General features: G+C 44.0%; 2 protein-coding genes across 6 annotated transcripts in view; one reads left to right on the top strand and one right to left on the bottom strand.

Moving 5' to 3' along the window:
* The first annotated feature begins 282 nt into the window (after nucleotides 1-282).
* Nucleotides 283-3,690, top strand: rdm1 (RAD52 motif containing 1). 3 transcript variants are annotated; one of them, XM_035181332.1, is made up of 8 exons: nucleotides 283-420; nucleotides 782-915; nucleotides 994-1,173; nucleotides 1,289-1,417; nucleotides 1,493-1,652; nucleotides 2,955-3,053; nucleotides 3,175-3,251; nucleotides 3,426-3,690. In XM_035181332.1, the coding sequence occupies exons 2-8, from the start codon at nucleotides 817-819 to the stop codon at nucleotides 3,477-3,479; spliced, it is 798 nt and encodes a 265-aa protein (XP_035037223.1). In that variant the 5' UTR covers nucleotides 283-420; nucleotides 782-816; the 3' UTR covers nucleotides 3,480-3,690. The 3 variants fall into 3 exon arrangements, with proteins under 3 accessions (XP_035037223.1, XP_035037224.1, XP_035037221.1); XM_035181333.1 differs by having other exon boundaries at nucleotides 293-420; nucleotides 792-915; XM_035181330.1 differs by having other exon boundaries at nucleotides 302-569.
* LOC118123769 (integrin alpha-3) overlaps nucleotides 3,305-21,794 on the bottom strand; it is a 23,331-nt gene continuing 4,841 nt past the window's right edge. For 2 of the 3 annotated variants that reach the window (XM_047343959.1, XM_047343960.1), the window contains exons 5-28: nucleotides 21,504-21,640; nucleotides 21,300-21,406; nucleotides 14,009-14,101; nucleotides 13,850-13,909; nucleotides 13,597-13,750; nucleotides 12,982-13,175; nucleotides 12,821-12,909; nucleotides 12,350-12,483; nucleotides 12,057-12,134; nucleotides 11,807-11,874; nucleotides 10,005-10,141; nucleotides 8,889-9,032; nucleotides 8,395-8,492; nucleotides 7,996-8,173; nucleotides 7,603-7,686; nucleotides 6,792-6,871; nucleotides 6,633-6,707; nucleotides 6,400-6,502; nucleotides 6,154-6,330; nucleotides 5,690-5,863; nucleotides 5,372-5,482; nucleotides 4,809-4,907; nucleotides 4,572-4,697; nucleotides 3,305-4,373 (exon numbers count right to left, since the gene is read on the bottom strand). In XM_047343959.1, coding sequence (XP_047199915.1) covers nucleotides 4,263-4,373; nucleotides 4,572-4,697; nucleotides 4,809-4,907; nucleotides 5,372-5,482; nucleotides 5,690-5,863; nucleotides 6,154-6,330; nucleotides 6,400-6,502; nucleotides 6,633-6,707; nucleotides 6,792-6,871; nucleotides 7,603-7,686; nucleotides 7,996-8,173; nucleotides 8,395-8,492; nucleotides 8,889-9,032; nucleotides 10,005-10,141; nucleotides 11,807-11,874; nucleotides 12,057-12,134; nucleotides 12,350-12,483; nucleotides 12,821-12,909; nucleotides 12,982-13,175; nucleotides 13,597-13,750; nucleotides 13,850-13,909; nucleotides 14,009-14,101; nucleotides 21,300-21,406; nucleotides 21,504-21,640 — 2,811 coding nt within the window. In that variant the 3' untranslated portion in view covers nucleotides 3,305-4,262. Of the gene's footprint in view, nucleotides 4,374-4,571; nucleotides 4,698-4,808; nucleotides 4,908-5,371; nucleotides 5,483-5,689; nucleotides 5,864-6,153; nucleotides 6,331-6,399; nucleotides 6,503-6,632; nucleotides 6,708-6,791; nucleotides 6,872-7,602; nucleotides 7,687-7,995; nucleotides 8,174-8,394; nucleotides 8,493-8,888; nucleotides 9,033-10,004; nucleotides 10,142-11,806; nucleotides 11,875-12,056; nucleotides 12,135-12,349; nucleotides 12,484-12,820; nucleotides 12,910-12,981; nucleotides 13,176-13,596; nucleotides 13,751-13,849; nucleotides 13,910-14,008; nucleotides 14,102-14,367; nucleotides 14,701-21,299; nucleotides 21,407-21,503; nucleotides 21,641-21,794 lie in introns of those variants that run through there. The other variant, XM_047343961.1, reaches the window with a different exon arrangement.

The following is a 21,794-nucleotide window of genomic DNA, read 5'->3' as shown; positions in this document are numbered from 1 at the left end:
CAAACACAGAATTTGAAAATGAAAGTGAAGGAACACACGCACACGCACACACACACGCGCAGACGCACACACTCACACGTACACACACAAACACACACACACACACACACACACACACAGGAAGTGGCTCCTTTTAACGATAAAAGCTGGGACCTGAGAACAGTCGTGAAGAAAAACAATCAGCAGGGGGCGGTAATCCACCTTGACGTTGGTTGCCTCCCGCCAATAAACCGTACAAAGAAGAAAAACGAGTATTACGAGACGCTGTGATTGGTCTGTTGGAGCTGTCGTCACTCATGCAGAGTTCTGATTGGCCACGGCAGTAGAACCGGCCCTCAGCGGACGCATGGGAAATCCTGTTTGAAAAAACTGACGGAGAAAAAGAACCGAACGAAATTTAAACCGATTTAGGTTTAACAGGTTAGTTAACAGGTTAGTTAACAGGTTAGCGATGTTTACACCAGATTGATTTAACCTGGTTCAACTACATCTGGTTAAAGTGAACTAATCCTGGGTCAATGAATCAGTGTTAAACGCTGATGAAGCTGGTGAAGATGGTTAACATGTTGGTTAGTATGTCTTTATTGTTTCTTAACATGTTGGATAGTATGTTTGTTAACATCTTGGTTCGTAGGTTTGTTAACATGTTTGTCAGTATATTTGCTAGCATGTTGGTTATAATGTTTGTTAACATCTTGGTTAGCATGTTGGTTAGTATGATGGTTAGCATGTTGGTTATAATGTTTGTTAACATGTTGGTTTGTTATTTTGTTGTTATTAGGTTTCAACAGGTTGTTATTACATCAGTGAACTGTGATGGACGTTGAGATCGTGGAGTTCGTGGTTCCTGTGGAGAACAATAAGACTCTGTTTGTCTGGAACATTCAGTCACTTCTCACTGAGGCTCAGATCTATGTGAGTCCACACACACACCTATCTGACCTCACAGTCTCACAAGCAGATGTTTAGTGTTGTGTGTGTTTGTGTGTTCAGGACAGATTGTTTGGTGTCTTCTCGTCTTTTGGTCCTCTCTACCTGTTGAGGGTGCGTCCTAACGCTCCCCTCCAACCCTCCGGTTTCTCTGCCATCGTCAAGTTTTTCTCGGCTTCTCATTCGTCGAAGGCTCAACGACAGACTGATGGACGCTTGCTGTTCCAGGATGTCCCACTCAAGGTCACTTGACTCTAAAGTTTCTTAAGTAAATGTTTTTTCCTACTAAAACGCAGTGTCTGATTGGTCAACAGAAAGCGATCAGTTATCAAACTAATCAATAGATGTGTGTGTTCAGGTGAGGTTGAGCTCCAAACACACCCCTCACTTCCTGTCTGACAGCAGCAGACCTTTGAGCCACGCCCGCTGCCTGGAACTGGCCAATCACTGCCTGGGATTCAATGGCTGGACCTATGATATCATCACAGTAAGAAACACATTTTGTTCACACACCCGTGAGTCAGTGTGACGGCAGGTAACTTCCTGTGGTATCTTTCCTCAGTTGAAGGAGCTGAGCGATGAAGGAGAGGAGGATGGAGGAGGTGGTGAGGAGGGTGGAGTGAGGAGGCTGAGGTTTGGCTGCCTGCTGCAGCTCAACTTCCCCCGTCACAGACAGACAACCAGAGGAGCAGCCGTGGTCAACGACAGCTTCACCTGCACAGGTGATGACGCACCACGGGAACACTAAAAAACGTGTACCTCACATCAGCTGGAGACAAGAAGCAAGTTATATAGTGTTTCCTTTGGATCATGAGATTTATTACAAATATTAAGGTAGAACTGTCACAATAACACATTTGTTGTCCCAGAAATTATTGTGATAAATGATATTATCGTCATCTTGAAACCATTTTAAACCACTGATGTAATAATATTAGAAGTTCACCCTTTTAATGAGCAATGAATTTAATTCTTGAATATTCGTCTGACATTTGAATAAGAATTGAAAATACCTACACATATATAATTTAACCCTATCCCAAACCCATAGTATATGAATAAAACATATATAAAACAAGAGACTTTTTTGTTTGTCATGAAAAGACACGTCTCTGTCGATTTTTGTAGATGTCGGCCAATCGTAGTGCCGGGGCTGCCCTTTAGGGGGCGCTAGTCAGTTATTTTGCCACGCCCATTCCTTAAAACCATATGAATGTCTGCAGGGGGGGGCTGTTGCTACACAAATGTAGTTTGCGGGAGGTTGAACCTCCAACACCGAAGTTACAGCAATTTCGTGTGTCCCGGCGAGTTGATGAACTTTGACGCCACGCCACTATTATGGCGTTTGACGAAAAGTCACAGTAATCTTATGCCGTCATTAACAATGTCTTGAGACCCATTTGCCACAGTTTGATATGGCTGCAGTAAGTGGCTGAGGAGGAATACCTCCACGTGTAAGACATGCAAAAAACAAGACATTTCCTGTTTCCACCAGGGGGCGCTGTGATTTTAAGTCATGATTTCTGTGTAGATGTCATCAGGCCGGGACTCTTGTCTTACATGTCTAGTTTGGACTCGATTGGACCATGTATGTCCGAGATACAGAACCTCGTGTTTTGATGGCGTGTAATCAAACTGTGACGCCACGCCACGGTCACACCGTGTGACGAACAATCGATCTTTGAGTTAGTTTTTATCTCCGTCTTGTTGTGATGACACTCATCAGATAACCAAAACAATAAATAAAATGGACTCTGGCTCTGTTAACAAAAATGTAAGAAATATTAAACATTTGGCTCAGGATATGTTATTTAGGTTTGTTTTGTATTAGGTTAGTATTCCAGTGTTTCCTCTAGGATTTTACGTGTGTTTTGTGTGTGTGTGTGTGTGTTTGTGTGTGTGTGTGTGTGTGTGTGTGTGTGTGTGTGTGTGTGTGTGTGTGTGTGTGTGTGTGTGTGTGTGTGTGTGTGTGTGTGTGTGTGTGTGTGTGTTATATAACATCCAGATGTCGTCTCTTTGTTCAGGCCCAGATGTTTTGCTACACAAACGTTGTAAACTCCAGAAGTTGGTCAGAGACAAAGCTCTGGTTCAGGCCTTCAACACAGTCCTGCTCATTCTACTGGGTATTACTGTTACTATTAATGTTACTGTGACTATAACGTAATATATTTTTACTGTTCAAATGTGACAGTGATGAATTGATTATCAGTTGCAGGTATTGATTGTGTGTGTGTTTGTGTGTAGACAATGGTAAAGTGATGGTGGAGGTGAAACAGACGTCTGATCAGATTTTACCTGAGAACATCGAAGGAGTCGTTCATGTCAGTCAAACATACATGATATATGTCCATAATATAACACCAACACATCAAAATGAATATATATATATATATATGCATGTTTTTATATGGATATAATCTTACAGAGTAAACAAACATTTTCATGTAACACAGACATTTACAACCAGAGCAAATGTAATGATATTTGTTTTTCAGGTGAATGAGTTTGATCTCGATGAAGATGAAGAATGGGATCTGACTGTATCTTAGACTCCAAGAGGATTCTGGGTAGTGGTGCATTATGGGAAACATTACAGCATCACATAAAGATTTAATTAATTCAATAAATCAATGTTGTCACTGTAAATCATAAAAACACGAGATAGTGAAAAGTTGACTACAGATAAAATTATTACACACATAAACATGTAAACCATGTCCTGCTGCCCCCCTGTGGTTATTAAAGGAACGTACCACTGCACTCTTCATTCTCTTCACTTCCTTAACCTGACTTTAAATTAGTTTATTAACTTTGAGAATCGCTCGTTTAACGCATCTAAAAAACTAAGCTAGTTTAACAACAGTGTGATACCCTGACTGACCACGGACTGGGTGGGGGCCCTGTTTCACAACTCTGGATAATTTCACTCAAGTTACATGAAACTGATTAAATGTTCGCACACAGATAAACACACAGAGATATACACACACAGAGACACACACATACACGAGTGAAGACGTGAACTGTGAAACTCAGCAACAATTAAACCTCCTGAAATTCATTTCACTGTGAATCTGAATAAACTCATCAATGTTTATTATTGACAAACTGATCGATCAGAAGCAGGTTGAGACAAAACCAACCAGCCAGTAAGTTAGCCAGTCAGTAAATTAGCCAGTCAGTAAGTTATCCAGCCAGTAAGTTGACCGGTCAGTAAGTTAACCAACCAGTAAGTAAAGCAGTCAGTAAGTTATCCAGTTTGTTAGCCAGGCAGTAAGTCAGTCTGGAGCTGGTCCTTACTACAGGGCTCTCTGGCAGCATCGTGCCCAGACTCAGAGCTCCTTGCTCAGCCTCTCGTGCTCAGACTCCAGCCTCTTCACGTGAGCCGTCTGCGACTTTGCCTCGTACAGCTCTCTGGTGCTGGCTCTCCTGAAGAACCCACACTACACAGCAGGGGGTGACACAACAGCACTTTACCAACATGCTGTGAAAACAAATTCATCATTTTATGGAGACAAGAATGCTGAAAATAAAAATCATGGCACAAAATTAGATAAAGTATGTTGTGACTTGGCGCTAATCTCCTCGTTTGGTCTGTAGTGGATCCTGCAACTAAAACCAGGCAGGAATCTTTAGTTTACCTTCCAGAGCACCAGGCAGATCAGAGCCAGCAGTAATACTCCAGCCACCATGGACACCCCAATGATCAACAAGGGGGCGCTGGAGTCCACCTGTTGCCCCAGGTCTGGGTAAATGTGGACCTCAATCTGCAGAGGAAGATGTGACACAGGAAACTAAAAACATGGACAAATGGAAAAAAAACATCATTTTCCTTTTTGTGCAACCTATAAGAGGCGCTAACAGCACTATTTTGTTACCTCAGTGCTTTGAGACCCTATGTTGATGGTGTGTTTGTTAGTCCGCAGCTTCAGGGTCGCCCGGCCTCGAACCAACACACTCCTGGCATCGCTGTAATCCTAAAAAAAAATAAACTCACTATGGAGATTTGATAAAACTTTGTTTCACTGTTAATTTCTACCAATGACAAATTCTACTCAGAAATCAAAATAAATTTAAACAAAATGAAATAGAACCTATCAATCAGCTAGTCTTGATCTAACACTCGGTAAAAACAACAGCAACAGTGCAGAGAAATTTGGCCACTAGGGGGCAGAAAACCTTCACAAAGAGTTGTGAATGAGGAGAATCGTGATGGTGGATCATGTTTGGTGTTTGTTGAAAATCCAACCGATCATCTTTATATACAGTCGCTGATCATCTTTATATACAGTCACTGATGGTCTTTATATACAGTCGCTGATGGTCTTTATATACAGTCACTGGTCGTCTTTATATACAGTCGCTGATCGTCTTTATATACAGTCGCTGATGGTCTTTATATACAGTCGCTGACTGTGTTTATATACAGTGTGAACTTTACCTCGATCATGGTTGAGTTCCAGATTCTGGCTCTCACGCTCAGGGTTGCTGAGTTTTTCATGTTGATTAACGGACAAACAAACGTCACACATTTGGCTCCATGAACACAGTCCTGTCAACACACAGACACACATATATTAATATATTTCTTTATATAAACTGAGCTCAAAACCATTATATTTTTTGAGGATGAATTTTTTTTTTGTCTAAAATAATTTGTACAGATTTACTCAACCAGGGGAATTTGTTTTTGATCAACTCTACAGCGCCCCTATGAATTTAACTGCAGTACTGCATGGTGAGTTAAAAAGTTTAGTACCAGTGTGTATGACTTTCTCTTCTGTTGATGCAGGTGGAGGATGGGTGGAGATTTATCACTCTTTTTCTTCTCTTCCTCCTGACCCCTCCCCCTCTTCTCCTCCGCCTCTTCCTCCAGACCCCGCCCCCTCATCTCCTCCTCCAGACCCCTCCCCTTCCTCTTCTCCATTGGCAGCTGAACAAACAGGAAGAACAATCCACGCTCAAGTGTTTATTACAACGTTTTGCATAATCCCTTCCCTGGTGTTTATATTTTTATATTTAATGTTGTTTGCTTTTTATTTTTTTATTTTTATATATTTATACTTGCACAAACACACCAGAGCAAATTCCTTGAATGTGTGAACCTGCTTGGAAATAAACCAATTCTGATTCAGAAAAATTCTTTCCTGAAATAACAGTTGAGTTTGTAAAGAATCAACCTTATCTTAAGATTCTCCAATGTGAGGCTGTTGTCATGGTTACCACAAGGTTGAGAGGGTTGATGATGTCATCGGGCGGATTGCAGCGAGGCTCTGATGTGCCGTGCACTCGGATCTCTGTGAGGTACAACAGCCACTTCCCATTGGACAGCACACTCGGCCAATTAAACTCCACCTCCAGGTTGCCTTGGTGACCCAGTGGCTTCCCGTTGACGTGCACCTATCAGAGAAGGTCACAGGTCACGCCATCGTTTTGAATCATTATTAACACGTCGGGTCTGAAATGAACCTGGAAGGTGAAGAGCAGCAAACTGCCGACGTCCTCTGTCTTCTTTGTGGCCGATTCACCGATCACATGACCACTGAAGGAGGCGGGGCCTGGTGAACTGATTCTGTCAGGATAAAATCAGCCAATCAGGTCAAAGGCCAGTGTTTAAGTTCATGTTGTGACATTTAAACTAAAAACGTTTACTTTGTTTTATAGAATCTCTAACCTGATTGATTTAAATTGATTGAACTTACAGTGTGAGGGACGTCTGCAGCGAATATTCCACCAACATGGAGACAGAGACAGGAGACAGATGTTGTTCACTGAGACTGAAGAGACAGACACACAACATCTGTTCATACAGGTGTGCGTGTGTCTGTATGTGTCTGTCTGTGTGTGTCTGTGTATGTTACGTTGACAGCTGCAGGAGAGTCTGAATTTCTCTTGTTTCCAAACTGATGTCAGACGTTTGAAATATGATGAACAACTGAACCTGAACCGGACAGAGATCAAGTATTAGTACATACAGTACAGACAGTAAATACAATATTACAGACAGTAATACAGTACTACACAAAGTACACACACTGCTACAGACAGTACTACACAAAGTACAACAGACAGTAGAGACAGGACTACACACACTGCTACAGACAGTACTACACAAAGTACAACAGACAGTAGAGACAGGACTACACACAGTACTACACACAGCATCACAGACAGTATCTACTGTACTAAAGACAGTACAGACAATATGTCAGACAGTAGAACAGACAATACTAGAGACAGTACAGAAAGTACTACAGACACACGTTACTACAAACAGTACTACAGAGTCTTACAAACAAAACTACAGACAGTTCTACAGACAGTAATACAGCACTACACACAGTATAGATAGTTCTACATAATATACTACATACAGTATTACAGTACTACACAAAGTACATACAGTACATCAGACAGAACTTTACACAGTACTACACACGGAACTACAGACAGGACTACACGCAGTACTACACAAAGTACAACAGACAGTGTTACACACATTACTTCACACACTACTACAGACAACAGTAGAGACAGTACAGACAATACATCAGACAGTATTACTGACAGTAAAATAGACAATACTACAGACAGTACAGACAGTATTACTGACAGTAAAATAGACAACACTACAGACAGTAGTACTGGTAGTAGCAGTAGAGCATAGTTTACCTTGTGGTTGCTCTTGAACGGGTTCCCCAGCTCACACTGAAGAACCGTGTGATGGACAGAACATTCCGCTGCTGTGACGTCAGCCTGAAATACAAACACTGTCCAGGTCAACATGGAGCTTCCACGGACGATAGAGTCGGTTCTGCTTGACTTTAACAGACGAAGGCGACTGTTGGAGAACACAAGTTTTCTGAATTTAACTGACTAATGTGTGACTTTTATTCACAGGAACACATCACATCAAAGGTAAATCTACTACAACAGATTGTGGGCGGGGTCTGTGTGAGGACAAAAGGTTAATGCAACTTAGAAAGTCCTGGACAGTACAAAGTGTTCCTATAAGCCATTTGTTCACCCCCCCCATTAGAACTTTTGGATGACCAGAACTTTTACCTTCACTGCCTTTGTTCGAATTCCGGAGTATATGAGTGATGGTGGGATGCTGATGTTCAAAATGGCGTTGTGAGCGTCCTCTGCTTGTCGGCCCTGTGACGGTGTGTTGCTGACATTAACCTCCAAAAACAATCTGTTAATGCCGGAGTTGTAGTTCAACACTTGTTTGTTCTTCTTCCTGAAAACACACAGTCACATGACAGCTGCCAATCATCTGATAAAGCAGCACCTGTCTGATCCCTGGTGGAACAGACAGTCCAGTTTTCAGTGTCCTGCTTCAGTCTTTCTGTTCATGTCTTGTAAAACAAGTGTAAAGATCTCAGGTTGAGTCTGAGCGAGGTCTGGAGAAATTATCACCCGGTTCATATGTTCTCAGTCAGAGGACAAAGGTTCTCTTACATGCTGAGGGGTTTCTGGTTCTCGTCTGTGAACTGGGCCGTCATCTGCAAGTTACTATGGCAACGGTTATCAGAACCACAGGCCTTCTGGATATGTATCTGAGACAGGAAGAAATTCAACAGTCAGTCAACGCTACACAGGTTCTAATTTGAGCAGTTAACAGAACTGTAGTGGGTTCTAAAGCAGATTATCTATTTATTTTAAGGTACCTGGTTGTGACCTGCATTAACTGGTTTCTGATTCTGGTTCTGAGATTGATGTCAGATTTAACAGTATGTGGACTGTACTTGGTTCTCATTTGTGATCTGGAGCTGGTTCTGACATAAATTCTGATCAGTTTGGTCATTGACCTGGAAGTGTTTTAACCTCAAAATGTTTTTAATGGGCTCTTGTATTTTGACCTGGATCTTGATGGGTTCTGTTTAGTTTTGTGCGGCATTCTGATTCTGACCGGGTTCTGATGTGTTCTGACAGGGGTTGTGAAAGGTTCTGACCTGGGTTCGGATGGGTTGTGGGGTGTGGCTCAGCACTGGGAGGAGCTTCAGATCCTGAAAGACACTTCTTTTCTTGGGAGGCTTCTCGTACAAAGATACGTTCAGTGAGAAGACCAGAGGTTGTAGTTTGTCTCGAATCGGACTCTGAAGTACAAACACACAACAGAACATCAGAAAAGAACCTGTTTGTTTCAGATCAGGTCACATGGCAGAACAGGTGCATGTGAAGGATTCTCTCTCTGCAGGTTTCACGTCTCTGAAGTTTGATGGAAACGAAATGAAACCAGCCGCTGAAAATCAGTTGATTTGGAGAATGAGCAGCAGGAACGTGAAGTGAACTTTAGAGAAAAAAAACAGGATGATGTTCACAAATTCTTCAACGTTGGACAACAGAGGTGAAAACTTCAAACAATCTGATAGGAACCACGTAAAGAACATTATGAACTTTGATCAGCCTGCAGCAGATCTTTGAAAAAAACTCCTCTTCTTTTCAGAAGCGTCATAGGTTAATTTGTTGCTGCAGAAAGTTTCCTGTTTTCATGTGAATTCGGGTAGAGAAACCAGAAGTGACCTCATCGGAGACTGATTAAAGCTGAGCAGTAAAAAGTTTTAAATCTTATCGCACACAGCAGAACGTCCTTTAATCCAACTCATGTTTAACAACAGACATCAACAGGAGTCAAGACACAAACCTTTTCAAGAGAGAATTTCTTTGTATGATTAAAGCTAATAGTTGTGGTAGCATTAGCATTGAGTTCACTCAGCTGTTAAAGCCAAGTTTTCAGGTGGAAAACATGCATCCTCTCTTTGAATCAAACTAAATGATTCTCTGATTTTTTATTTTAATAAATTGAAATAGAGTTTAAACATTTTCCTTCAGATCAAAAGATTATATCTATAAAACCAGACGGACTCTCGGATAGCATATACCGCCGCTAAGGCTAACAACTTATCTTACCAATGATCCCTTCAAAAGTTGAATGGGTTCTTCCTCCACATCTGATACATCTCCTTCCTGCTCCCCATAGGATCAACTCTTTAGGAAATAAGGAGTACTTGCTCTTTTCTCTAGCGCCACTCTCAGGACAGATGTGGTCCGAGCTGTGTGCAACTCACCAGCAGCCCGACTCTCAGGGAATCACATCGCGTCTTCGGCATTGTCAGGTAACCAGAGTACGTGCTCTGCCTGTTCTCGTGGAAACGGAGGCGAGGCTTCAGGCTGGTGACATCAGCAGCCACAGCGAAGTGGACGGCTGTGACAAAGAAACACACATTAATCACTTAGAAACAACAAAACATCTGTTTGAAAAGAAATGCCACTTTATGTTTTATACCAGCTTCAGACACAAGGGGACAGAGTTGCATCAGGAAAAGACAAAAAATTGTGTCAGAAAACATAAATAAACATAAATTGTGTAACAAAGGAACACGAAAAAACACAATCAACTCTGATGTTCATGAAGTGTGTGATATATGGGGGGTTAAGGTTATATATAGGGTATATATAGGGTATATTTATAACCTATATATGGCGATTAATCAGATTAATCACAGGGTAGATTAATTTCTAAATGCCAGAAAAATTCCCATTTTCTCTGTATATTGTTGTGGGAACAGAAAGATAAATAACAGAAGGTGGATATATACATTTAACATTTGTTTTTTTTATTAATGACAAGTCCAAATGATAGTTAAGATTGAAAAATAAAATAAAATCAAACTAAAACATACCACACCATAATTAAATGTGTCAGTCTCTTTGCTTTGCCTCTGAGCAAACATAGGATGATGTGATTTAGAACATTTAATCAAACTCAAAGAACCTTTATCCTAATCAATCGGGGCTTCTTAGCCTTTGCTCTTTTTTAGCAAATATAGGATGGTTGAATAAAACTTTCTTTGCTTTTTTAAATCAACAAACAACCAAACCTTTACACAGTTAAATGTGAATGTGAAATCTGAATCTGAGCCCATCTGCAGAAGCAGTGTTGAGCCAGTTCACGCTTAAAAAGAACGAGTTCCCAGTTCAGTTCATGCAGATGAACTGGTTCAGGTTCACAGTTCATGTTTTACCGGTCGTGTGTTTGGTTCTGAGTCGATGGAGTCGGATCGTGTCTGCGTGTCGCTCATTCTAACACTGAGTCCTGACTGAGCGTCTCGTGTTGGACTGAACATGTTGACGAGTCATTTTCATGATGTTTCAATGAGTCTGATAAACTGGAATCAAACCAACACTCAGTGACTTCCTGTGCTGATCAGGTCCTGAGAACTAGTGATGAGTGTGTACTAGTTCCAGTGAAGCCGAGTGGAGGAGGACACAGAAACTCCAGCTCGGTACAAACCAGCTGCAGCTCTGATCCTGAAGCAGCTGAGATCAGAGGAACTCTGTGTTTCACTTCTACAGAGTCACTGAGCGGCTGCTTCAGGTGCACGAGCTGTGATCTCACTGCGTGTCTCTGAGCTCATCCCGCGTTAATGCGTTCATTTTGACAGCCCTAATATATATATATATATATATATATATATATATGTGTGTGTGCATATTTATTCATATATCTTGAATGTAACTCTACACTTTTGCATCACTTAGTATTTGTAGATTTGGGAATATGTAGATGAGCTCACCTCTGTCCAGTGTTGTGTTGTTAAAAGACAGTTGACGTTTCTGTTTTATCTTTTATTGCATTACTTCCTGTTTGGACTCCAACCTGTGAAGTGTATTGTCATGAGTGCGTATCTTTCTATAGGTCAATACCATCATTGTGAGGATATTTTGTGTAGTCCTCACAATTCCAAAGGCTTGTTTGAGTGTTAAGACTTTTAGGGTTAGAGTTAGAGAATGTATTGTGTGTGTCTGTGTGTGTGATGAATGGATGGGGTCACACACATGTCAGTACAACCATCACATGAGGACTCACTGATGTTGTCTCTGTCATTCTTCTCTCCAGTGCTGAAGATGTAGGAGAAACACACCTCAACCTCAATGCTGACACACACACACACACACACACACACACACACACACACACACACACACACACACACACACACACACACACACACACACACACACACACACACACACACACACACACACACACACACACAGAGACACAGAGTCAGTCTTTTAGCCGGTTAGCCTGTTAGCAGGTGACAACTGAATCTCACCAGAAGTCGCAGATGTCGGGGTCGACGATGTCCGGAGAAATTCTGAGCGTTTTATTGAGGTGGATGACGGGACGAGTTCTAAGAAATCAATCGATTCATTAATCAATCAATTAAAAACGTGAGTCATCAAATCATTAGTAACAGGGTTAGGCTTAACCCTAACCCTAACATCGACTCAGGTAAACACAGTCCAGCACATACCTGTAAAATATACAGTAATATGCAGTGGGAAGTAACTCACAGCTGTAAAAGTACTTCATTATTTTTCCCCAGTGGTATTTACAGGTAGTCACCTGAGCAGAGCGACAGTGTCGTCCAGAGAACCAACCACCAGGTCTGGATATTTGTTCCCATCAACATCTACACCTGCAGACAGAGAGAACCCGAACGTCCTGAACCGAGGCGCGACACTGCTTCCCCTGATCACCTGCAGGGGGGGTACAAACTTAGATTGCAATGATTGTGTGGACGCATTTCACTATTAAACCTTATTTTTCTTGTTTGACAATATTTCTGATTTGTGAGGACACTTCTGAATTACGAGGACTCATCTGAATTTTGTTTGGTCCTCACACCTTCAGACATTTGTTCCAAAGTTCTCAGTTTGAAGGTTGACAACAAAATTAGGTTCAGGTACAAAGGTCCTCACAAGTAGACAAACCAGTGTCCCTGTCCCTGTGTGTGTGTGAGTGAGAGAGAGAGAGAGAGAGAGAGAGAGAGAGAGAGAGAGAGAGAGAGAGAGAGAGAGAGAGAGAGAGAGAGACCTGGCTCGGTTCTGTAGAAACCCCCTCACTACTCCCGGTCCAGATCATCACACTTCCTGTTTCAGAGAACGGAGCTCCAACGGCAAAATCTGAAACACAACCTCTCCGTGATTAATAAACACGAACATCACAGCATTTTCAGTGTAACATCGAATCCTCACCCTGGAAGCCATCTTGGTTCAAGTCTCCTGCAGCAGCGACAGTCATACCGAACGCAGATTGGGCCGGTCCTCTCAGCACCACACTGGGTCCAGAGTCAAACCCTCCTCCTGAGTTCATGTAGACATAAACTGCCCCGCCCGCCTCCTGCTCGCGATGGAAGTAAAAAGGAGCGCCCACCAGCAGGTCATTCCACCTGCGTGACAGGACACCATAATCTATTCAGAGATTCATCAGACTCATCAGGTCGCTGCTGCTCCGTGACTGGAACTAAGATCAGGTTTCAAACCTGTGACATTTTATCAGAGACACATTTGATCTTATCAATTGTTTCCATGACAACAACACAATCATATGTGTCGGATGAATTTAGATGAATCGTAGTTTGATTGGTTGCTGCATTTGTAGTTAATTGTTTTTATTATTAAACATTTCTTTGAAAAGTTAAAATGTTAAACTACAACAAAGTGTTTTCATTTAATCTAAATGTTTGCTACAAGACTCCATTAAACAACATTAAACTCAATTAAAATCCATTAAACAGTTTCATGTGTTGTCACCTCATGAAACAGAAAATGCATCAGAGCGAATCATGTGACCCGTAAATCTTGTGCTACCCGTCGTTGTTGAGGTCGGTTGTTGCCACGGCGTTACCAAAGTAAGAGCCCGTCTGTTCACCGCGGAGCGTCTGCTGAACGACCAGTTCATTGTTCTGTTTCACCACCAACAGCACTGAGCCACGAGCGTCGTCTTTACTGTCCTTAGGAGCTCCTGTCGATCAATACACAATCAATACAATGACAAAACAATAAATACACAATCAATACAGCGACAACTGTGGAAAAACTCAGTTATAGTTAAGTTTATCACCTGTTACTATGGTAACATCATCTTCAGAGAGAAGACAACGAGCCTGAGCAACCGAGTATCCTGGAAACACACACACACACACACAATAAATAATGGCCACATCGAGTCAGATTTTCAAAATAAAAGCAGCTGAAGTGATATTTAAAAGGGACAGTTCACCGATATAAATGTTCCTGAGCTTCATGTTCGGGAAGAAACTTTGTTTAGAATCAAAGACGTCGACGGGATTCATCCAGGACACGTGTACGTTACCTACACACACACACACACACACACACACACACACACACACACACACACACACACACACTTTCATTTAGCTGACGCTTTTATCCAAAGCGACTCACAACCATGAGGAACAAACCCAGAACAACAAGAATCAAGAAAGTACAATTTCTTCAAGAAAGACAAACTACAAAGTGCTATAAGTAAGTGACATAAGTGCAACTAAATTGACACACACACACACACACACACACACACACACACACACACACACACAGAGTGGGGGTTTGTACCTTTGTGTAGAGGTTGAGTCCGACTGCTACGTACTACGGTAAGCGAGTCGCGTCATTTCCTGTTTTCCTGCCGCTGGTGGTGGTCGCTGTCTCTGAACTAGCTCCTCTGCTAACACAGCTATTTCTCTATATCACTACGGCTCAGTCTATAGTTCAACATCAACACATACCAACTCCTACTTGGTGCTTAGTGATTCTGTGTCCTTACATCAGCGTGTCACCGGATTCTTCTGTCTGAGCTCACCCTCGTAGTCTAATATAGCAGCGATGGCTTCTCTCTCTCCCTCCTGCTCCTCTCTCCTCCCTCCTGCTCCTCTCCTCCCTCCTGCTCTCTCTCCTCCCTCCTGCTCCTCTCCTCCCTCCTGCTCCTCTCTCCTCCCTCCTGCTCCTCTCTCCTCCCTCCTGCTCCTCCCTCCCTCCTGCTCCTCTCCTCCCTCCTGCTCCTCCCTCCTGCTCCTCTCCTCCCTCTTGCTCCTCTCCTCCCTCCTGCTCCTCTCCTCCCTCCTGCTCCTCTCCTCCTCCCTCCTGCTCCTCTCCTCCCTCTTGCTCCTCTCCTCCCTCCTGCTCCTCTCCTCTCCTCCCTCCTGCTCCTCTCCTCCCTCCTGCTCCTCTCCTCCCTCTTGCTCCTCTCCTCCCTCCCTCTTGCTCCTCTCTCCCTCTTGCTCCTCTCCTCCCTCCTGCTCCTCTCCTCCCTCCTGCTTCCTCCTCCCTCTTGCTCCTCTCCTCCCTCCTGCTCCTCTCTCCTCCCTCTTGCTCCTCTCCTCCCTCCTGCTCCTCTCCTCCCTCTTGCTCCTCTCCTCCCTCCTGCTCCTCCCTCCTGCTCCTCTCCTCCCTCTGTTCTCCTCTCCTCCCTCCTGCTCTCCTCCTCCCTCCTGCTCCTCCCTCCTCCTCCCTCCTGCTCCTCTCCTCCCTCTTGCTCCTCTCCTCCCTCCTGCTCCTCTCCTCCCTCTCCTCCCTTCCCCCTCCTCCTCCTCCCTCCTGCTCCTCTCCTCCCTCTTGCTCCTCTCTCCTCCCTCCTGCCTCCTCCCTCCTGCTCCTCTCCTCTCCTCCTCCTCCTCTCCTCCCTCCCTCTTGCTCCTCTCTCCTCCTCCCTCCTGCTCCTCTCCTCCCTCCTGCTCCTCCCTCCTGCTCCTCTCCTCCCTCCTTGCTCCTCTCCTCCCTCTTGCTCCTCTCTCTCCTCCTGCTCCTCTCCTCCCTCCTGCTCCTCCCTCCTCCCTCTTGCTCCCTCTCCTCCCTCCCTCTTGCTCCTCTCCTCCCTCTTGCTCCTCTCCTCCCTCCCTCCTGCTCCTCTCCTCCCTCCTGCTCCGAGTGTCTGATGTTCACTGACTCCTCCACCTCCTTTAACAGTGGAGCTACATGTAACACATGCAGTGTGTTGGTAGCGATGGAGGCGAGAGGCTTAGCGACTTAGAAGCTCCGTTAGCTGTAGTTAGCCAGTCCCCGCTAGCCGCCGCTAGCCGCCGCGGAGCCACCTAGCTTAGCACCTAGCTTAGCCTCCGCTAGCAGTCCCTCGACTTGTCCCGAGCAGCCGGGAGCCCAGGGCGGCTGGGGGACTGTCCGGAGGGGGCATAGTGCTATCTTTAAAAAGCCCACGATTAAAGAGCCACCAGCTCACGTTTCAATATGATTCTCTCCTCTCAACCACGCACCCGTTGAGAAGCGACTCGGTTCTGAGGAACGTGAGGTCAGCGACCCCAGCGACCACAGTCAGCTGCAGGGGCCAGAGCAGCAGGGGCCAGAGCAGCAGGGGCCGGAGCAGCAGGGGCCAGAGCAGCAGGGGCCAGAGCAGCAGGGCCGGAAGGAGGCCAGAGCAGCAGGGGCCGGAGCAGGGGCCGGAGCAGCAGGGGCCAGAGCAGCAGGGGCCGGAGCAGGGGCCGGAGCAGCAGGGGCCAGAGCAGCAGGGGCCGGAGCAGCAGGGGCCGAGCAGCAGGGGCCAGAGCAGCAGGGGCCAGAGCAGCAGGGCCGGCAGGGCCAGAGCAGCAGGGGCCAGAGCAGCAGGGGGCCGGGCAGCAGGGGCAGGGGCCGGAGCAGGGGCCAGAGCAGCAGGGGCCGGAGCAGGGGCCAGAGCAGCAGGGGCCAGAGCAGCAGGGGCCAGAGCAGCAGGGGCCGGAGCAGGGGCCAGAGCAGCAGGGGCCAGAGCAGGGGCCGGAGCAGCAGGGGCCAGAGCAGGGGCATCGATCCAAACTGAAGCTGCTGGCTAAAACTAAACGTAAATACAGTAAGATCGTAATTCACGTCGGCAGCAACGACTCCCGGCTTCGCATGTCGGAGGTCACTAAAGTTAATGTGGAGTCCGTGCTTTTGCAAAAACGATGTCGGACTCTGTAGTTTCCTCTGGCCCTCTCCCTAACACAACAGGTGATGACATGTTTAGCCGCATGTTGTCTTTTACCCGCTGGCTGTCCAGGTGCTGTCCTGTAAACGGTTCCGGGCTTTGTAGATAATTGGCAAACTTTTTGGAGGAAACCTGGTCTTGTTGGGAGAGACGCGTTCCTCCCACTTGGGATGGAGCAGCTCTCTTATCTAGGAATATTACCCAGTGTATTAAAGGACAACCCAGAGGTGGGACCAGGACGCAGAGCTGCAGTGCTACACACTTCTCTGCGCTCCCTCTGGACCAGTCACACAACCACAACCCATAGAGACTGTGTCTGTCCACCGTCCCGTTACATTATTTAAATCAAACAATAACAGAGGGAGAATTCCACACAAAAATCTAATACAAATGAACACAACCTCTGCAACAACTCAGGAAACAAAGACTTTTAAATGTGGTCTTTTAAACATAAGGTCATTATCATCAAAGGCTGTTTTAGTTAATGAACTAGTCTCAGATCATAAAATAGATTTATTGTCCCTCACTGAGACGTGGCTGCATCCTGATGAATATGTCAGTCTAAATGAATCTACCCCCCCAGTCATGTAAATACACACGTTCCCAGAGACTTTGGTCGAGGAGGTGGAGTTGCTGCTATTTTTAACTCCAGTCTATTAATTAATCCTAAACCTAAACTAAGCTACAACTCATTTGAAAGTCTTGTTCTTAGTCTTCCACGCCAATCCAAGAAACACCAACAGCCAATCATATTTGCTGTAGTTTACCGTGCCCCTGGGGCTTATACAGAATTTTTAACAGAATTCCCTGAGTTTTTATCAAACCTAGTCCTAAAGACCGATAAAATTATTATTGTTGGTGACTTTAATATTCATGTTGACAATAATAAAGATAGCCTTAGCGTAGCATTTATTTCGATATTAGACTCAATTGGTTTCAGTCAGTGTGTACACCAACCTACTCATTGTTGTAACCACACACTTGACCTTATATTATCATACGGTGTCAAAATTGAACATCTAACAGTACTTCCGCGCAATCCAATTCTATCAGACCATAATTTAATAACCTTCGATTTTTCACTATCAGAATATATGCCACTAATAATAAACTCATTTTCTAGATGTTTACCTGATAGTGCTGTAGCTAAATTTAAGGAAATAATTCCGATTACATTTAAACCCGTATTATCCGTCGATATATAAACAACAAATTCATTAAAAACCCGAGCTCCACTGAGATCGACCATCTCGTCGATAGCTCTGTAAACTCATTACGATTAACATTAGACTCAATAGTGCCTCTAAAAAAGAAACGTGTAAAACATAGTAAAAAAAGGTTCCGGGCCATCAAGACCAAAACCTCACGTCACCTGAACAGTTTTTTCCCCATGGCAGTGGGGCTCACAAACAAGCCCCCTGCATCACACTGACTCTGCCACCCACCCCCCCGCACATAATTTATAACTATTATATTATTGGCACTATCCTGGAACCAATCACTGCACCTTAGCACCGCACGTGCCCATAACATAACTTATTGTTCTTTCTGTATATATTGTTGTTTTATGTCCGTTTGTTGTTTTTATGTCCAAATGCACCAACCACACCAAGGCAATTTCCTGTATGTGTAAATATACTTGGCAATAAAAAGAATTCTGATTCTGATAAATTAGCTCCGTGGTATAATTCCAAGACACATGAGTTAAAACAAGTATCAAGAAAACTAGAAAGGAAGTGGCGCTCCAGCAACCGTGTTGAATATCTCCTAGACTGGAAGAGTAGTGTTAAAGCATATAAGAAGGCTCCACAAAGCAAGAGCCGCCTACTATTCAAAACTAATAGAAGAGAATAAAAACAACCCCAGGTTTCTCTTCAGCTCTGTAGCCAGGCTGACTGAGAGTCACACCTCCACCGAACCCAGTATTCCTCGATCCCTAAATAGCAATATCTTTAGGAATTTCTTTAATGATAAAATTCTAACTATTAGAAATCAAATCAAACATCTCCTGCCCTCAGTTGTCACTAATACATCACCAAGAACAGAAATCTCAGAAACGGCTGAGAATCCTATCGATTATTTAGACAGCTTCTCTCTGATCAGCTTTGATCAGCTGACCAGAATAACCTCATGTTCTAAACCAACAACTTGTATCTTAGATCCCATTCCTACAAAATTACTTAAAGAAATTCTGCCCCTAATTGACAGTTCGTTACTGAACACAATCAATCTGTCATTATCATCAGGATGTACCACAGTCTTTTAAAATAGCTGTAATCAAACCCCTTCTCAAAAAACCCACCCTAGACCCAGAGGTTTTAGCCAATTACAGACCGATATCCAACCTCCCCTTCCTGTCTAAAATCCTAGAAAAAGTTGTAGCCAATCAGCTGTGTGAGTTTCTCCAGGAAAGTAATATGAAGATTTTCAGTCGGGGTTCAGAGCCAATCACAGCACAGAGACAGCCTTGGCAAAAGTCACTAATGATCTTCTAATAGCTTCAGATGTTTGTGTCTGTCCTCGTCCTGTTAGATCTTAGTGCAGCATTCAACACTATTGACCATCACATTTTATTACAGAGACTAGAACAGTTCATTAGCATTAAAGGAACCGCCCTGAACTGGTTTAAATCCTATTTTTCTGATCGCTCCCAATTCGTGCAAATTAATGATGAGTCATCTGTGCGCACCAAAGTTAACCACGGTGTTCCACAGGGCTCTGTGCTCGGCCCAATTTTATTCTCACTATATAAGCTTCCACTAGGAAACATTATCAGGACACACTCGGTAAATTTCCACTGCTATGCGGATGACACCCAGTTATACTTGTCAATAAAACCTGAACAAAGTAATCAAATAACTAAACTCCAAGCATGTCTCAAGGACATAAAAACCTGGATGACCCGCAATTTTCTCTTATTAAGCTCAGATAAGACAGAGGTTCTAATACTTAAACACCTTAGAGATACATTATCTAATGATGAAGCTGCGCGAGACGACATCGTTTTGCTTCCAATGAAACATCAGGAACTTGGGAGTGATCTTCGATCCCGATTTATCCTTTAATTCTCACTTAAAACAAATTTCTAGGACCGACTTCTTCCACTTGTGTAATATCTCCAAAATCAGACATGTCCTTTCTCAAAAGGACGCAGAAGAACGAGTCCAGGCCTTTGTTCCATCCAGACGTGATTATTGTAATTCCTTATTATCAGGCTCCAGCAGGAAGTCGTTAAAGACTCTGCAGCTTGTCCTAAATGCCGCAGCACGTGTCCTGAAGAGAACCAGGAAAAGAGAGCACATGTCTCCTGTGTTAGCTTCGCTACACTGGCTTCCGGGTTAAATCTAGAATAGAATTTAAAATTCTCCTCCTCACCTTCAAGGCCCTGAATAATATGGCACCATTATATCTTAAAGAGCTGTTAGTACCTTATCAACCCACTAGAGCACTGCGCTCCCAGAATTCAGGCTTACTTGTCGTCCCTAAAGTCTCTAAAAGTAGAGGAGGAGCCAGAGCTTCAGCATCAAGCTCCTCTCCTGTGGAATCATCTCCCACATTCAGTTCGGGAGGCAGACACCATCTGTACGTTTAAGAGTAGGCTTAAAACCTTCCTTTTTGATAAAGCTTATAGTTAGAGCCGGTCCAGGCCTGTCTTAGACCTGCTCTTAGTTCTGCTGCTATAGGTCTAGAAGGTCGGGGGACACATGACACTCGGAGCTTCTCTTTCCAGCTTCTCCTTCCTCTTCTCAATCGTTATCACATCAAAGTAATTCACATCAGTAACATATCCCATCAATACATGTTACTGACTTCACTTCTTCCCCGGAGTCCCTTTGCCTTATCGTCCACAGATCCAGGGCCGCGGCTGTGGATCGTGATCTGTGGATCGCGTATCAGAGATCATAATGGTGGATCCAGTATGGCGGATTCTGCATCGTGCTGGCTGATCGTGATAATAAAGGCGGATCCTTTATCGTGTTGGCATCAGATAATGGTGGTGGACCACGACCGAGGTGGCAGCTGATGATGGATCCTAATGGCGGCAGTGGACAATGACTGTGGACTATAGTGGCACCCGATCTTGATGGTGGATCCTGATCGTGGTGGCTGCTGACCACAGACTATGATTGCAGCAGGACTGCTTGATACATAGTATTTCTCCTCAGATACTCGACCATTACTGACATTAATCCACCAATTCACTGACCTACAGTTATGCTTCAAAATGTTTACCCTCATCAATGCTGCTAAAACCTTTATCTTGGTGATGTTCTCCTTTACACTTGACATCTGTTCACTTGTGTCCGTCCTGGGAGACGGATCCTCACATGTCTCTCTGAGGTTTCTACCTTCTTTACCTGTTAAAGGTTTTAGTAGTTTTACTCTTGTTGAGGGTTAAGGGCAGAGGATGTAACACCATGTTAAAGCCCTATGAGACAAATTGTGATTTGTGAATATGGGTTATACAAATAAAATTTGATTGATTGATTGAGACACACAGACACACGTACAGACACATACACACACAGACACACACATACAGAGAGAGAACATAATAGACTAGAACAGAATAGAACAGTATAGAATAGAATGGTACCTTGCCATTCGTAGCTTCCAGGTGACCCTACAATGACCTCGGTCTGAGTGATGGAAGCTGAAATCCCAGCATTACACATGACCTCAGCTCTGACATCACCAAGGTGACTACACACACACAAATACAATATCATGTGACATATATGTCATTTGTTACTGTGTCATGTGACATGTGTCATCATGTGACTGGTGTCATGTGACCAACCTGCAGGGCTGGTCGAGCTTCTGCCAGTTCATGTCACTCTCGTTGAACTGCAGGTCGTTTCCAAGGAGATAACATCGGCCAATCATCTGCCTGACTTCTAATGGTCCATAGAGTTTAACAAAGCGATGACCACATGCCTGCAGGGGGGAAGGACAGGTTATCAGTCAGCCAGTTATTGATTAGTTGGTTAGTTAGGTAGTCGGTCAGTTAGTTAGTTGGTTAGTGAGTTAGTCAAATAGTTAGTTGGTTGGTTAATTACTTAGTTAGTCAGTCAGTCAGTCAGTCAGTTGT

This window comes from Hippoglossus stenolepis, chromosome 16 (assembly GCF_022539355.2).
Source record: "Hippoglossus stenolepis isolate QCI-W04-F060 chromosome 16, HSTE1.2, whole genome shotgun sequence".
Lineage (NCBI taxonomy): Eukaryota > Metazoa > Chordata > Actinopteri > Pleuronectiformes > Pleuronectidae > Hippoglossus > Hippoglossus stenolepis.
Note: the sequence above shows the minus strand (reverse complement) of the source record. Positions and strands in the feature narration are given on the sequence as shown.

What these genes read in the sequence shown, in the direction of transcription:
- rdm1 (XM_035181332.1), top strand. Translation starts at nt 817, where the DNA reads ATGGACGTTGAGATCGTGGAGTTCGTGGTTCCTGTGGAGAACAATAAG. An exon ending in TCACTGAGGCTCAGATCTAT is followed by an intron (nt 916 to 993) that starts GTGAGTCCACAC and finishes TTGTGTGTTCAG; the next exon opens with GACAGATTGTTTGGTGTCTT. An exon ending in CGACAGCTTCACCTGCACAG is followed by an intron (nt 1,653 to 2,954) that starts GTGATGACGCAC and finishes CTCTTTGTTCAG; the next exon opens with GCCCAGATGTTTTGCTACAC.